The 16,684-nt window shown below is 35.0% G+C and overlaps 1 protein-coding gene across 1 annotated transcript in view; it reads left to right on the forward strand.

The window, feature by feature from the left end:
• The window catches only part of DHX15 (DEAH-box helicase 15), a 51,452-nt gene that overhangs the window by 21,793 nt on the left and 12,975 nt on the right, over positions 1–16,684 (forward strand). Inside the window, exons 4-7 of the mRNA XM_082462058.1 lie at positions 2,475–2,634; positions 4,200–4,418; positions 8,520–8,687; positions 16,178–16,264. Of these exons, the coding sequence (XP_082318184.1) occupies positions 2,475–2,634; positions 4,200–4,418; positions 8,520–8,687; positions 16,178–16,264 (634 nt within the window). The remainder of the gene's footprint in view (positions 1–2,474; positions 2,635–4,199; positions 4,419–8,519; positions 8,688–16,177; positions 16,265–16,684) is intronic.

The raw sequence follows: 16,684 nt of genomic DNA on the forward strand, positions 1-16,684 counted from the left end.
GGGGCCTGGGATTGGGAATCAGTACACTGATACCTAGTCTTAGTAAGCTATTTAACTGGTTTTGAGACCCTGGAAAAGTTAACTGCTAGTACTCAGTTTTCTTCACTGGGAAAGCAGCAAATTTGATTGTATCTTTTAGAGATTTTCCAACTTCAAAAACGTCTTTTTTTCTGAAGCTCTCTCTGTTGTACAAACAGCAAGCTTCCCATATTAGCTTGTGATGCAGAAGATAATTAACTGTAACATCTCATAGAATTGGATCACTGGGTGATGATGTAATCAATATTGAACTATTAGGAGTCGGTAGAATCTGGAAGTCAGAGGGTTCAGGTTTAGTTGACCGTTAAACTTGGTAATAGGTAATACAAGTTGTTAATAAAAGAGGACAAATAATAGTTCCATTAATTTAATTTATAATATTTATAAACTGCCATTTGTAACCTTTCCCCTCTTCTCAGAAAAATATGAAAGAATGAGTATTTGGGTTAGCTCTCCTTTTGGATGCCTCCATAGTGTTTTGGTGGTCTGAAGTTTGAGGAATATGAGAAAAGATCAAAATAAAAGGGTGGTTTGTTTGTTTTTTTTTAAGGAGTTTTCAAGTGAAAGTTTGATACTTTAGTGACTTTTTAATCACAATTTTAATATGTGAAATTAGAATGCATTTTACAGTCTATGAGGGTCTTATAAACAGGTGGAAGTTAGGTGGTTGTCAATGCTTGAACTTGATCTAGCTGTACAAGTTGTCACTTCAAATAAGTAATATGTATTGCTGTAACTACATATGTTGAGTTCATTTGTTAATTAAAGTATCTTCAAAATACTACACTAGGATTCCATGTTGAAATGAGGTGGCTTGCAAACTGAGCAGTAGAGTGTAAATTTGATAGTATTTAAGCAGATGTTTGCTGTTCAAAGAGTGACCAGTTCGGGTTTTTTGCCTTGCAAAGCACCAGACAAGAGCTTTGTTGAATCTAAGGAAATTATCCACAGGTAGATGAAACTGTATTAATGTTTTGCTACTGAGATAATGTGCAAAAGGACTGCCCAGCTCATGTCAGTAATAACATCTGAAGGCAGGAGAAAGCACCACATGTCCTCAGAGAGATCAAAGATATTTCAGAGCATCTAGAGGATAGTGTAGCTGATTCATGCACCGTGGTGCACTGTGGTTAAGGCATTGAGTCATAGTTTAATTGGCTCTGTTTTTGCTTCATGGTCTTAATATAAAATAATCTTGCAGGTAATGCTGTGTCGATGCCAGGAATGTGGTAGCTTCCTTTTTAAAATAGGACCAAAGAAGAAAGAAACATAACACATAAAGAGTAAAGATGGATTTCTTTGCCAAAAGTCTTAATTTACAGTTAAGTTCAGGTAAAATAAAGAGAAGGCTTCATGTGAGTTGTATACTGTCATTTTGCTGAACTTGGTGCTCCAACAGATGGCCTTAGCTAAAAATGTCAAGTTGGTCCGTGAAAGATTAGATTAGACTAATTTGTCAAAAATAGAGCCAGAATAGTGAAGTCATAAATGATGACATCAGATTTTTATACTGCTTTTAATTCTGTAAATAAAACCATGGATTTGTATTTTAACTGAATGACCTGTGACTTCAGCATTTGCAATTTGTCCAGGTGCCAAATGTAGGATAGCGTTTCGTGTTAGTGACAGTAGCAGCCAGAATGGAATGGACAGGAGATGGCTGACCCATACAGCCATTCTGCAAACCACCCTTCCTCTGAGTGCCTGTGTTACACATCAGCTGTCTTCTCTTGAGCCATCCCTGAGCCTAGTTTTCCTCTCTTTGCTTCATTGATACGGCTAATGCCATTTGCCTTTTCTCTTCCATATGTATTTATCAGCATTTCCATAGTGCTAATGCTGCTACTCATTCCATGAATATATTCCCTTTTATGATTCTTTACCATCATTTTATTGAATTGGATGGGGCTGGGGAAAGAAAGATGGTAGACTCGTGCTCTCTTAGTCCTTTTGAACCAGGAGTCTGTTAGCTTAAGTGGGGAGTTATTAAGATTTTAAAGAAATACAACATTTTAGTGCTGTAATGTGATAAAGCAACTTAAAATGGTTTCTTAGTTTTATTTGCAGGTTGAATATTTGTTTTAAATTTTATTTTGTTTTTAAGAAATTTATTTAAGTGACTAATTTTGCTTTGGCATTTGTGTGAAACCATGTGTTTGTTATATTCCATCATCAGATTTACCTTGTTTTCTCAATGCATTGCAGTATAACAGGCTCACTTGATAGATTTGATAATGTATAACTTTGATATATTCACTGAAAAGTTTTTCTGGAAGCTTAATTTTGCAATTGATTATGAAACAATAGCACATTTGGTTTGAACAAGTGTTTAATTTTGACTTATCTGATGTCTTTGCATTTCATATTTATGTCATGAAGTTTAGTTTTAAAATGCCCTAAATGAACCTTAACTAACATGTTCTTTGTCAATATAGGTATATGACTGATGGGATGTTACTTCGTGAAGCTATGAATGATCCTCTCTTGGAGCGTTATGGTGTAATAATTCTTGATGAGGCTCATGAAAGGACATTGGCTACAGATATTCTCATGGGTGTTCTGAAGGAGGTTGTTAGACAGAGATCAGATTTAAAGGTGAATTAATTTATTTGTTTGGTTCTTAAAAAATACCTATATATGTATGTATATATAAAAAACAGGGAGCACATGATGATCACTCTAATCGACTACAAAAAATAATCACCTGTAAAAGAAGCAACCAATGAGAGTACCTGTAGTGGTTTATCCTTTCTTTCTAATTTACCTTGCTGTGTCTTTTAGACTTTAAGTATGTATTTTTGGTAATGCATTTTTAAGCCAAATCTTTTTGGTAATGTATTTTTAGTAATGTATTTTTTAGTAATGTATTTTTAGTAATGTATTTTTAAGCCAAATCTTTTCAGTTTCTAACCCACCCAGTTTTTTGTTTTGTTTCGTTTAAAATGATCTAATGGCGTGGTGTTTTTAAGCCTTCTGCTCACCCTCACTTTATTAAGTACAGGGAACGCCTTCATTAAGGATCAAATCTTTGTCCTTGTCCCAACACAGACACGCTCATTCTAACTAGTAATGCTGGAGAGTGGAATAACTATACCCAGAATAAACCACTCCTTAGAAATGCCTTCCCTTAACCTAGGGTCTTGTGTGTGTGTGTTTGTTTTTCTGTCCATTATACCACTTAGACCCTGGCCAGTGTTACTGTGTTGATAAGGGCTTAAAACTGACTGAATATGCTGACATTTTTGTCTCCCAAAGTTTATTAAGTTCCCCTTTTGCATTGTGTGTGTGTGTATGTGTGTACCATTCATTGGAACTTAGTATCGTGTGTTAGTGTATGTGTTACAGAGGGTTTGTATACTAGGCAGAAAGATTCTGGGTCTTAAGAAAAATTGATATTGAGTATGATTTGGCTTATAAATATTAAATTTATGCTTTTAAAGAATATATTTGAATAACTATATGAGTACTGTCATTACTGATTAAACCTTATGAGCAACTGAAATTTTTAGGTAGGAACTCAAAGTAGAAATTAAGAACTCTGTAGTGGAATGTTTAAGGGGGGAGCCTTCTATTTAAGTACGTTTTTAATGGATCATATAACGTCATAATTTAAATAAAAGGAGGGTGACTACATGATCATGCAGCCCTGCACCTGAACAACCTTTCTTCACTGTGGCTTTACAGCAGTATAGAAAGCCTCTGTTTTAGAAAATTTTCTGAAGAACATATGCTTAATAAAGATGGTTTGGAAGAATGGAGAAATATTTTGTTTTGTTTTTGCGCTTTGTTCCTGTTTTCCCCTATGTGCAAGGTTGTCATGTTTTGTTTTAATAACATAGCTGCAGTCATACTACATATTTATGTTGTCTTTTACCAAACCCTTTTACATATCACGTAATTTTATAAACTTTGGTTTTTAAGGTGTTGCTTCGTGAACATGTATTCTAGGTTATTTATTGGATGCCAGGTTTATTCCTACTTTTAAAAAATTTAAATAGCTTACTATAGCACAGCTTTTCTGTATTTGATTTTCTTAATCACAGTTTATTCAGGCATATTGACATATTTGGAGCAGTAAATATTACTCTTCTGTTTTTTACTTTAAAACCACGTAAGGATCTTTGAAGACAGCTTCACTTAATTTACTGTTTTCTTTTCAGGTTATAGTTATGAGCGCTACTCTAGATGCAGGAAAATTCCAGATTTACTTTGATAACTGTCCTCTCTTAACTATTCCTGGGCGTACACATCCTGTTGAGATCTTTTATACTCCCGAACCAGAGAGAGATTATCTTGAAGCAGCAATTCGAACCGTGATCCAGATTCATATGTGTGAAGAGGAGGAGGGAGATCTTCTACTTTTCTTAACTGGTCAAGAGGTATTGTCATTATTTGCTTCATTATTTATATTGTTTCTATTAGGCAACAACTTTAAGAACTTGGCATATATTAACCATATATTTCTTATCCCAGTATTTAAAGTTTTTCTTCAACCTGATTGTATATATATATGAAATATTTAACTCCTTTTATCTGTGTACTCTAGGAATACCCTTTTATACCATTAGTCTTTGTGTTCTAGTTAATTACCCTAAGAATATTAAATGCTTTTAGAATTTCAAAATTTAGCAATTGTAGTCTCAACTTTGGAGAGACCTGGGTGGTGAGTAGTGATGTGTTAATTTGCAGTTTTGCTGAGGCATGAATTTGAATCACAGGTGATGTGAAATCTGGTTATTATAGTCAGTAATTTAGTTTGTAAGTGAACTCAGGTAACTCAAGTGCCCATCTACCATCAAAACAAATGTGTGTGTTTTGTTTTTGTCGTCTTGCATGTGTTTACTGAGGATTGGAAGGAATCACTGAAGTTCCTTAGTTAGAATTTACGTCATTTTTTAGATAGGAATTTTAATCTCAGATGCAGCATTTTCTAAACTCATTTCCAACAGGATGTTTACAGGTGTGCTGAAAAATTCTTGATGGTTAAATAAGCTCAATGAAAGCTATCTGGATAAAATAGTTTTAGAAAGCCTTTTTCTAGAGGTTTTCTTAAAGCTTGTCATTTGCTACCATAGGCTTTGTGAATTTTCTAGAACTTGCTTCTCAAACTAATATATGTGCTGATCACTTAGAAAACTTGTAGATTCTGATTCAGTAGGTCAGGTAGGGCCTGAGATTCTATTCCTAGCAAGGTTCTAGAGCAGTGCTATTCCATTACAGCTTTCTTCATATCTGGAAATGTTCTGTGTCTGTGCTGTTCATTCACCTTCACTAGAATGTGAACTATCTTATTTGCGTTCAGTCTGCAGGGATGCTTGATATATAATATTTGATCAAAGGCTGTTGCATTAAGAGCTATAAATGTTGAGTAATCTTTTTATCTTTGTATTTTTTCATTATTGTCCATATGATTTATTATTTCTGTCCCATTGGCCATAGTTTCTTTTCTGTAGAGCAGGGTTTTTCGACCATAGCACTATTTATGTTGTAGGCTGATTAATTCTTTGCTGTGGGTACCCCCTGCGTTGTAGGATGTTTCTTAGTGTCTCTGGTCTTTACGCATTAGACGCAGTTACACTCCCCCAGTCTGTAGACATTGCCAAATGTCCCCTGGGGGTGCAAAATCATTCGCAGTAGAGAATCATACTTGTTCTTTTGGGAAAAAAGGTGGGTTGCAAATTCAGTTTTACAGATAGATCTCTGTACGTATTAGTCTTCCTTTGTATGCATTTTGAATGGAAGAATTTTTATATATATTTTGTAAGCAAGAGTACCAAATGCTTTTTAGATAGCATGTAAACAGTGTTTATCCTATAATGCAATGTTGAGGCTGTTGTATTCATTTTGTTCTTTTGTGTATGGTCTCTATAGTTTCTCACTTCTTCCAAAGTGCATAGCATGTTTTTTTAACGGCTATTCAAAATAGTCATTGTGTTCAGTTAGACAAGCATATTAGAATTCTGTCAGAAATATCCGATGGCCTTATGGCGATGACCTGAGATGCTTTTCTATGAGTTAAATTTCTGTGGTTGATATTTTGGCAGCTACCCCACAGCTGGGGAAAGGAAGGGAATAAGCCCCAAGGTTTTCAAATGTGTGTATCTTTCAATAAAGTATTACTGTAATTGAACTAGGTTTACATGTGTCCTGTTGGATTTTTAAGTTTCCTTTAGACTAATGAAGTCTTGAAGAATGTAAAGACCTTTAAGGAGAAGGTAGCAAAACTACTATTCCTCATGTCTGTGAACCTGTTATTTTTACTTGGTCAGTTAAATGGTAGATTCTGGGAATTCAGTACTCCTATCTCCATAAATTTGAATAGCATCCATAAAATTTAGCTATCTTGACATTTAAAAATGACCATGTTAACCATTTTGACCATGTAAACAGTTGTGTTTCTATAGTCCCTTGAGTTAATTTGGGAGGGGAGAGACCAGTTTTAATTGGTGAAAGGTTGGAAAACATGTGAATTCTAGAATGTGTATTATTTTTTTTGTTAATCCATTAAATCAAGTGTTCCTAGAAGAAATCCTTAGAGGAGTTGTGCTACTGAATTAGATAAGAATGATTATAATTGAAATATCAATTGTTTATAAGTAGATACTTGAAGATGTTGAAACCTTCCTTCTTTAAGCAGTACATTCTTTTTAATTTCACTGAGTCTTTTCCACATGCAGGAGTTGAGATTCTTTACATTAGGAGGGTCTAAATTAATTTACTAACATACATATTGATGCTTTTGGAGCTGAAAGTCTTTCCTGAATTCAGAAACTCTTAAACTTTTGTCTCAGTTCTCAATTCATGACTAAGCAGAAGGTTGCATTGTGCTGATGAATGTTAATAAGCTTTGTGGTCTTCAGAGCTGACAGTGTTGACTCTGGAAGTTTGGTTAAATTTAGGGAAAATTTTGTTGCCGAGTTTAAAAGCATAGTGTTTAGAACTTTGTATAAAAACATAAATGGTGTGACATTTTTTTTCCCCTCTGCTCTTTAGAGTAGTCTTTATATCCCGTGCAATAGTGATTTTGTTTTAGCTCCATACATGCTTAGCAAATACTTCCAGTACTTCCAAGTAAAATAATCTCGTTAAAATTTCTGGAGTCTGCAAATGCATGATTTGGGGCACTTTTAATTTTCTATATAAAATCTGGGATTTGGTGGCTTCTGACCATTTATTTTCCAGTCGAATATATTATAGAATTAACAAAATTGAAAATACTGGTGTCAATTTTCCTATAGGATATGCAATATATAAAATCTAGTTTTGGATTTATATTCCCTTTTTTTTGCGGGGGTGGGGGAAGAGGTCTAATTTTGTATTTGTGTACCAGCAGGGGGCATTCTAATCTAGGTACAGCATTTGAAAGCAGTTTTTTTGGTAAAAATATTTGTTTCATTTGTTATATTTTTTTCAGTGAATAGCAAACTTTCATTTTCGTTTGGAAACTTTAGATCTCAAAGGAAACTATTACATCAAATACTTAGTAGTAATTTTCTGTGTCACAGTTTTCAAGACCTTATCTGTTATTCAAGAAAACTGGTATGTTTGAAATTGACAAAAAAACCCTTTTTTTTTGTTGTTCTTAAGTATCCAAAATCTTTGTATTCTTTAACATGGAAACAGAGTTGCACTTTGATTTACAATCATTTCAAGGAAAATTATTCTAGCTTGATTATAATATACAATAAATTAATCTGATAAATTTTAAAAATCATTCTGTCTTTTGAATAAAAGATAATTTGTCAATAAGGGTAACTTCTGGTTGAGATTATTGGACAAACTGCCAAATCATTTAGCATACTTCTGAGTTTAACTAAATTAAAGCTTCTGTAAAATTTAAAATTGGCTCCCTTCCCATTTTCAAGTCCCTTTGTCATCCCCTAGAGCCTCCCATCTACCTGTCGCTCACACACTCTCAGTATTCATTGTGTGTCCTCTCTTTAAAACTGGGTTTGAATGCAAATGTATTGGAATCGTTTTCTGTAGTAGGGAAATTTTTGAAGAGGCTCTAAGATATTTGGGTTAACCTAGTTCTTAAATATCTATGTTGATACTGTAGAGGTGTGTGTTCTCATTAAGCACAATGAAGCAAATCTTCCATATAATTGCATTAGTGATACGTGACATTAAAGCCTAATTGGCTTGTTTAAAATATCTAGCACATCAATTTCTTTTAGATTGTGAAGATTGAAAAGGTTATGAGTGCAGTTAAATATTCCTGGGTGAGAAATTTCAATTTTAGTACAGTTTGTTGAGAATTAATTAGGATATCGAGTCTAAGAAAAAAGGGTGTGGAATGCCAATAAGGCAATTTTGTGTTTAAATCCGTTTCTTGGATTATTTTTGGAAATCCCAGTGAAATTTTCTATATTAATTTTGATTACTAAAATGAAAATAAGCTGCATAGAACTAGGATTATGATAAATACTTAAAATGTTTCAGTGTGTATTCATTTTATTTTCAAATTCAAACTTTTGTAGGAAATTGATGAAGCCTGTAAGAGAATAAAGCGTGAGGTTGATGATTTGGGCCCTGAAGTTGGTGACATTAAAATCATTCCACTGTACTCTACACTCCCACCTCAGCAGCAGCAACGCATTTTTGAGCCTCCACCTCCAAAAAAGCAGAACGGAGCAATTGGAAGAAAGGTAGCGTTGAAATGTTTTCTATAAACATTGCATTAATGCCGAAAGATTTGTCTGTGAGATATCAAACTATATTGAATTATAAAGGAGTAAGTTATGGGTGATTGTGATCTGAATTGTATGCTACAAAGTTACCTGTATTTCCAAAGTAAATAGAAAGAAATGTATTTGAGTAGAGTTTTGCATATCTTTTGACCTTAGAGTAAGAGCAGATACTGCTTCCCTCTCTCCCCAGAAGTTCCTCCTTAGCAAATGGAAGGTTGATTGGGGTGAGGAAGACAGCCAAATGTCTTCCTCCCCATTAAATCACTTGGCAAAAACTAAGTACTTTTTTCTTCGGTGCCCTGGCTTCTGCCTAGAATTTTTGTCAAGACCTAACCAAATGTAATGTCTGTAGGTATGAAATGTTGACTGCACAGATCTCTAATAACAGCAACACTAATCACACTGCGTAAATATTTGGATTTCTTGAGGGCAGGAACAGTGGATCCTTTTGGTGTGGATATCTGCCTGGCACAGGAAGGGAGCCAGGGGTATTCCAGCCTTGTTTCTGGGTGCTTTGTGTGTGGGGGGCATGTATAGGAAGGAGATCTGAGTTTGATACAGGCAGCTATGCTTTTATTTTTTAAGATATGGAGATTCTGGTAGATCCTTTGAAAATAAGATTGCATTGTTTGAAAAGGTTGGAAAACCACTAGAGTCAACTTGTCTTCTAAAAAGCCCAGCCATTTATTAGGCTATATAATAAGCTGCATGTGAATTTTGGTACAATTCTTAATCTGGTTTTAAAGTTTGCATATTTTAAAGTGGGTATAGTTGATTACCATCATCACTTTGGGGAGATGATTGTCAGGGATTAAGCTTATTGTATACAGGGTACTAACATATCTAGAACAGTCTAGGCCCTCGTGGCAACTGTTATACATTTCTTGAGTTTATTCATATAGAAAAGTCTTGGAAATATTACTCACTTATGACTTGCTTATCAGTCAGATTTGGAATTTATTGCTTTCTTATGTCTGTATTCTAGCCTAACAGATTCACAATTTTTTTTGCTGTATTTTTTCGATCTTTTTTCCCAACATTTTTGATGATTGTTGGAAAATTACAAATTATAAAGATACTTAAGTGTATCATGGTTAATTATCTCTTTACATGGCTGTGTAAAAGTTAAATGAACCAGATACATTTTTCAAATGGAAAGAACTTACTGAAAAGATAGGCAACACCAGCGTAGTGGTATATAAATTAACAGGAGATTGATAGGGAAAAAAATTAGGTTTTGAGTTTTTCATAGATCAACAAGAGTAGTGAATATGACTTTTAAAAAAATAGTCTGATCATAGCTTCATTATGTTCAACATTGCAATTATTTTTGTCGTAGTGCTGTCTCTAGAATATGTTTTAAAATATTTTCTGTTTATGTGCATTCAGAACTTTGGGGGACAGTTTTAAGTGATAACTTTAGTATATAATTTTGAAGTTGATTTGTTGACTGAAAAGTACTCATTCTCTGTGGAGTTTTTAAGTTCACTCTTTGTCAATGGATGTATATAAAAGTAGCTGTTTCATAAACATTTTCTATAGTAAAGAGGAGTTAGTACATCCTCCAGGCAGGTGATTTAATTTTTTCTTGAAATCATGTACACTTTGTGTATCTGCATTTGTTTTAATTTTAAAATGGTGTTTTTATTTATCTTTGAGTAAAATTGGCTTACAGCAAGATTTGCCATGTTTGTCTTTTCATGTAGTTCTCTTCATTCCATTTTGAGTTACTTTGAGAACTATCGGGCCCGCACTTATTAAAACTTACTTCATATCTGAGCTCTTCTTTGCTCTGTTAATACTAGTATATTGGAAATTTAGGTTCAGTCTGGTGTCAGTCCAGTACACGGTACATTTTGTAGACTCTACAACCTAAGCCCATGGAATAGAATTAGTTGTTTGGTTTTTTAAAACTATTGCTTTTCATGTTCTTGTAAATCCTAGGATATTTAGGAGAATTTTGTCTTTCTGAAAAGAGTGATTCAGCAGCAGTTGGATATATGTGTGATGGCCACAGATGTTGAGGGGAGGCCGTTGGAGTTCCCAGGGCTTGGGCTCACCATGGGATCCCATCTCAGGCTTTTAATTCAGAATCAAAATTAAGGGCCACAGTGCTATTTCATCATCTACTAATGATGTTTCATTCAGCTAAAGCTATAGGATCTCTTGTTGGGAAATCATGTTATCTCCTGGCGTGAGTCAGCTTCATCTTAGAGGTTGAGAAGAGCGCCTTCATGGCCTCCCTGGATGATCCCAGGGGAGGGAGGACTTCCCTTGGCAATTGGTGCATTATTCTTTATGAGGAAAGACACATTGAAGCCCAGCATGTTTAAGGGAAAGTGAACAATCTTTATAGAAGTTTATAGAGGAGGATTCACTCAACAAATCATGTATTTTGAAGCTGGTCAGGGAAGGTGGGAGTGCCAGCTGAAAACCTGAGACTGTTGAAATGCACTAAGGCCAAGCAGTGACTGGCAGGTGAGATGAGCAAGTGACCATCAGACCCAGGGCTTGGCAGGTTCAGTTAGAATAGAAGAAAGGATTGGTGGGATTGAAAAGAAGGAGGGTAAGAATTAAGATGCACACAGGTTACATGAGGGAATGTGGGTGGATACCAGAACAGTAAGAACTGGTATTCAGTTACTATTTTCCTGTTCTCTTTTTTAAATGCTACAACTTTGGTAATATCCTATTTATATTATAAAATAAAGAACTAGAGGCCAAGGCTTGATTCTTTTGTCATGAATTCATTAATTAAACATAACTGTGCCAGTTACTAGAATGGGACTTTCATTCAAGAGTGCTGTCACTGACTGATACTCACAATTCATTTAAAATTACAGGGAGGGATAAATTGGGCATTGGGATTGACATATACACACTATTATATATAAAATAGGTAACTAATAAGGACCTACTGTATAGCACAGGGAACTCAATACTCTGTAATGACCTATACGGGAAAAGAATCTTAAAAAGAGTGGATATATGTATATGTAAACTGTACAGCAGAAAGTAACACAATGTTGTAAATTAACCATACTTCAATTTAAAAAAAAAAAAGTAACTGTGACAAAGCACAAAAATAAGTAAGTAAATAAATAAATAAAATTACATAGGAACATTTAGGGGTTTACAGTCTGCTTCCAGTGTGAAACAAAATACTATTTGATTCATGTTTTTGTTAAATTACTTTATATTCGAGCACGTTTTGTAAGGTAGTACATTATTTGTTATCTTACTCATTGTATTAATTTATGCAAAATAGGGTTCCTAATAGGATTGTGGTAAAACTGACACAACAGCTTTTTAGTACTAAAGTTTTAAAATGTAGGCTATATTAAACGTAATCTTTTATGGGCACTGGGTACTTAACTAGTATTCCTTTTACAAATAGTTACTGAGTTCTTTTTATGTGGACTTGTAACATAGCACCAATGGTAAACTTTCAAGTTTTTAATCAGGAAAGGTTGACGGCTTCCCTGGTGGCACAGTGGTTAAGAATCCTCCTGCCAATGCAGGGGACACAGGTTCGAGCCCTGTTCCGGGAAGATCCCACATGCCGCGGAGCAACTAAGCCCGTGCGCCACAATTACTGAGTCTGCGCTCTAGAGCCCGCGAGCCACAACTACTGAGCCTGCGCTCTAGAGCCCGAGAGCCACAACTACTGAAGCTCGCGTGCCTAGAGCCCATGCTCCGCAACAAGAGAAGCCACCACAATGAGAAGCCTGCGCACCGCAACGAGAGTAGCCCCCACTTGCCGCAACTAGAGAAAGCCCGTGCGTGGCAACGAAGACCCAACACAGCCAAAAATAAATATATTTTTTTTAAAGAAAGGTTGAGACCGCAATTCATAAATTTATGTGAGGGTGGAGGCTTTTTACCTGTTTTGATCATGCTTGACATTTGTTCAAATATTTGACTTTAAGTTAAAGCTACAGTAGTTTTGTACATGCATGAAAGTTTACTCATCAGTAAGTCACTTGTATGCATTTTTTGACTAAGACTTACAGCTGCTGTTTTATATAGATTTGGTGTTATTAAAATCCAGCAACTATTTTTGTTTTTATTTAGTTTTCATTAATTTTGTCCATACAAATAGCTGATTTTTCTGTAGCTTATCTTAGAGTTTACTAATTAACATGGCTCAGAGCATACATTGCTCAATAAAAAAGAGAAATGGCCCTTGTGGAGATGGCTCTATAGTTTTAAAGAGAGGCTTAATAATCCACTCCACTATATGAAGATAACTTAGTGTGGTGCTGCTGGGACATTTACAAACCAGCTAATGTCCTCACTGAATTGGAGACCCCACCGAGTTCCCTAGGGACTAAAAATCCAAATTTGTTTAACCTAAATGCATTACTGTGTCCAAATAGAATTCAAGTAGAGCAACTCAAGTACTTTGAAATGGAAATATTGAAATAAAACAACGTGGATTCCATTAGAAGGCAGATTACTGAGGAGGAAATCTAGCTGAGAGTTTATTCTTAACACATATAATATAAAAAGATTAGAATTGGCATCACCAGACTTTTTATCATAGTGTTTATTCTATATATGGGGTTATTTACCTGAAATAATTCCTTTGCAAGTGAGGTTTGAACACTCTTTAAGACTCTTTGAACACTTATTGCCAAGCTACAGTCTAGAAAGCTTATAACATATACATTCCTGTCGGTAATATGTAAGTCCCTTGACAAATTCAGTATCACTGTGTTATGACCACTTTCTAATTAGATCATGTGCCACTTAACACATCTAGAACATACTTAGGGCTTGCCTCACTCACCCCACTGCTAAGGTTCCAAGACAGCTAGATAACTTTTATCATCTCATTTATTTCTCTGTTCTTTCATGATCTGTGGGTGTGTATGTTTTATTTAGCCTTAGTTAGTATTGTTTATCCAGCTCTAGGGGTAGAGTCAGTAGAAATACCTCCCTCAGAGTTGTACAATTTGTTATGAGTGTTCCCCTTTTTTGTCCCAAAACCCACCTCTCATAGGGTAGGTAGGTCCTACTCAAAAAAAATTTTTTATCACCTTAAAGCTTTTTAACCAATTTACTTTTTTAATCTTTGGAAAAACTCTAAAGACCATGCTTCTCTAGGTCTTTTTATGCTTGTATTTCAGAGTGTGACTTTTGGATGGCAGTTGACTTTATCATCAGTAATGACATGGAGCTTGCCAAAGTTAGTGTAATCACCTGATTCTTAAACACTTGTGAAATCACACATCCACACCACCTTATAAGGCGTTGTATGATTTGTCACACACACACCCAGAGAAAACACATGAACGCCAAGTGAAATTATTTGGTGGACAAAACTTGTTTTTAAATAACTCAAAGGGTTGATCACATCAATACATTTTTATTACATTGAGTATATTTTGTTCTATTAGAAATATGTGAAATGTATTTTTTCCCCAAAATATGTTTTAAACATCTATCTAGAAGTACAGCATCTATCCATAATGGCAACCATTCTCACCCTAGAATAACAGAAAGCCACAAGACCTCTTATGTAATCACAGGCATGTAGTTTGATTCTGTATAGTTTATAAGGGCTTTCCACATTCATTATCTAAGTTTATATCTTAAAACTCTGTCTCAGCTAGACTAGTATACAAGAGTTATAAAGGGAAATTAAAGCTTAGGGGTGTTAAAACCTCTCCACTCTTACTTAACTATTTAGGTTTGATTCCTGGCTTTGCCACCTACCCCTGCTCCTTCCACTACAACACACTGACTTTGTAGAAGAATATTAAACTCTGGTTATATTTATTCCAGTTCACCTGTTAACCTTGTTTATGCTTGTTGCTTCAGCTCTAATTATTGAGTGTGCGTGTCTTCGAAATGTTCTGGAAAATATATTTCATTAGCATCAACCCACTTATGGTTTATTGTCCATTTGCTAGTTAGCAGTCTTTTCAACTGACCAATGCACAAAGGGAGCGTTTTGGTCTTAGACATGCAAATGATTCTAAAATATTGTCCTGTTAGTGATGCTCTAGCAATCTTTTTTTAGTATGTATAAATTTATTTTATTTATTTATTTATTTTTGGCTGTGTTGGGTCTTCGTTGCTGTGCGCGGGCTTTCTCTGGTTGCGGTGAGCGGGGGCTACTCTTCGTTATGGTGCTCGGACTTCTCATTGCGGTGGCTTCTCTTGTTGAAGAGCACGGGCTCTAGGCGCATGGGCTTCAGTAGTTTTGGCTCGCAGGCTCTAGAGCGCAGGCTCAGTAGCTGTGGCACACAGGCTTAGTTGTTCCGCGGCATTCTAGTAATCTTTTAAACCTCCAAGATTTCCTGGCAGTGTGAGTCCTTTCTTACATGTGCCTATGGGCATTCTTGTCCATATGCTCTCTCGTTTAAGCCGAACCTTCTATTTCTAGTGCTCTTCCCTTCCCTCTTGTGGGTAGATCCCACCTTACCTTCAACAACTCTCCTAAATGCCATTTTCTCAGTAAGTTTTTCTTGTCTTCACTTTGGAAATAAACACTTTAAAAATCTTACAGCGCATTTTTGATGTCATTACACTTCCTCTCCACCTCTGTTTCATTACAAACTAAAAGCTTTAAGAGCAGACTCTGATTTATCTTCTGTGTCAACTGCTTGCATATACAAGTATCTCCTATTTAATGGCAGCAATCTGTTCCCAAAATCAGATGTTTTGGGGAAAATAATAATGAGGATCCCATTTTCCCATTGTTTAAAAAGAAAAATTATGTAACATGTCATTCTCAAGCCCCTAATCTTCTAAAACCTGTTTAAAATACAGTAAAACACCCACATGAAAAAACAAGCTATCATGTTAGTATGTAAGTGCTTTAAACATTCCCTGTCAATAAAAAGTTCAAATGATTAACAGTTTCCTTATATGCAGTGACACCCCCTTTGAGACTATACACTTTCCAAAACATCTACATTCTGTTCTGATGATCTGCAAATTCTTGGATTCTAACTTGAGATTTTCAGCCCTATGTGCCATTTTGTTTAAAATACTGAGTTGAGTTTTGGTGATATAAAGTTTTCCTTTGTTAATGTTGCCTGAAAATATTGAAAGATGTTACATGTTGTGTGGAGTTTGGATATTAACCAAGGAGTGTTCTCTCAGGGAGACATTCTGTGAGGTAAGCTTATATTGCTTTATCGATAATTTTCTTTTGATGCTCTTCTGCTATTTGAATAATCAAAACATGATGTGATTGAGTAATAAACCTGAAGATTTTTTGTTGAAAAAGGTAGGTACTATGATGAGCTAAATGAAACTTTGAATTCTTAAATATTAATTCGTCTTTATATAGCATTGGTCATTAAAGATCAAACCTTATTTCTAGTTTATTTAGTGGGTTGTAACTGATTGTTTAGTGAAAGTTAATGCTAATCTTACTATTTGAATTGTACTTGGCTGGTAGTATAAGTTAAATACTGTTTATTTCTTAACAGGTAGTTGTGTCAACTAACATTGCAGAGACATCTTTGACAATAGATGGTGTGGTATTTGTGATTGATCCTGGATTTGCGAAACAAAAGGTACGTATTTTGTACTACTTTAGTACTTTATAAATTAGTATTAGTTTAACAGTACTTATTGCTTACTCATTTAATGGCTGAAATTTACTTTTTAGAATTATTTTCCAGTTTGTGTTTCATTTTCAGACTTCTGAGATATGAACCCTTTGTGTTCTAGCTGGCTTTCACATACTAAGCCCATGTTTAATGTTTAACTCTAGGCGGCTTTTCAGTTGCATTGGTTTCTTTGTTTCTTTGTAGTGATGGTGAGTGTTTTGTATGTGAGCGTATGTTCATGTAAGGAGTATGGTGATAGTAATAAATACAGGATTGATTATCATAACCTGCATATCAGTCACTCCCCAACTAAATTAGAGTTTCTATGTGCCAGGCACAGTACTTGAAAAAAAAGTACTATGTTAACCTCTAGTTTAACAGTAC

The sequence above is a fragment of the Balaenoptera physalus genome (genome assembly GCF_965194825.1).
Source record: "Balaenoptera physalus genome assembly, chromosome: 5".
Classification (NCBI taxonomy): domain Eukaryota; kingdom Metazoa; phylum Chordata; class Mammalia; order Artiodactyla; family Balaenopteridae; genus Balaenoptera; species Balaenoptera physalus.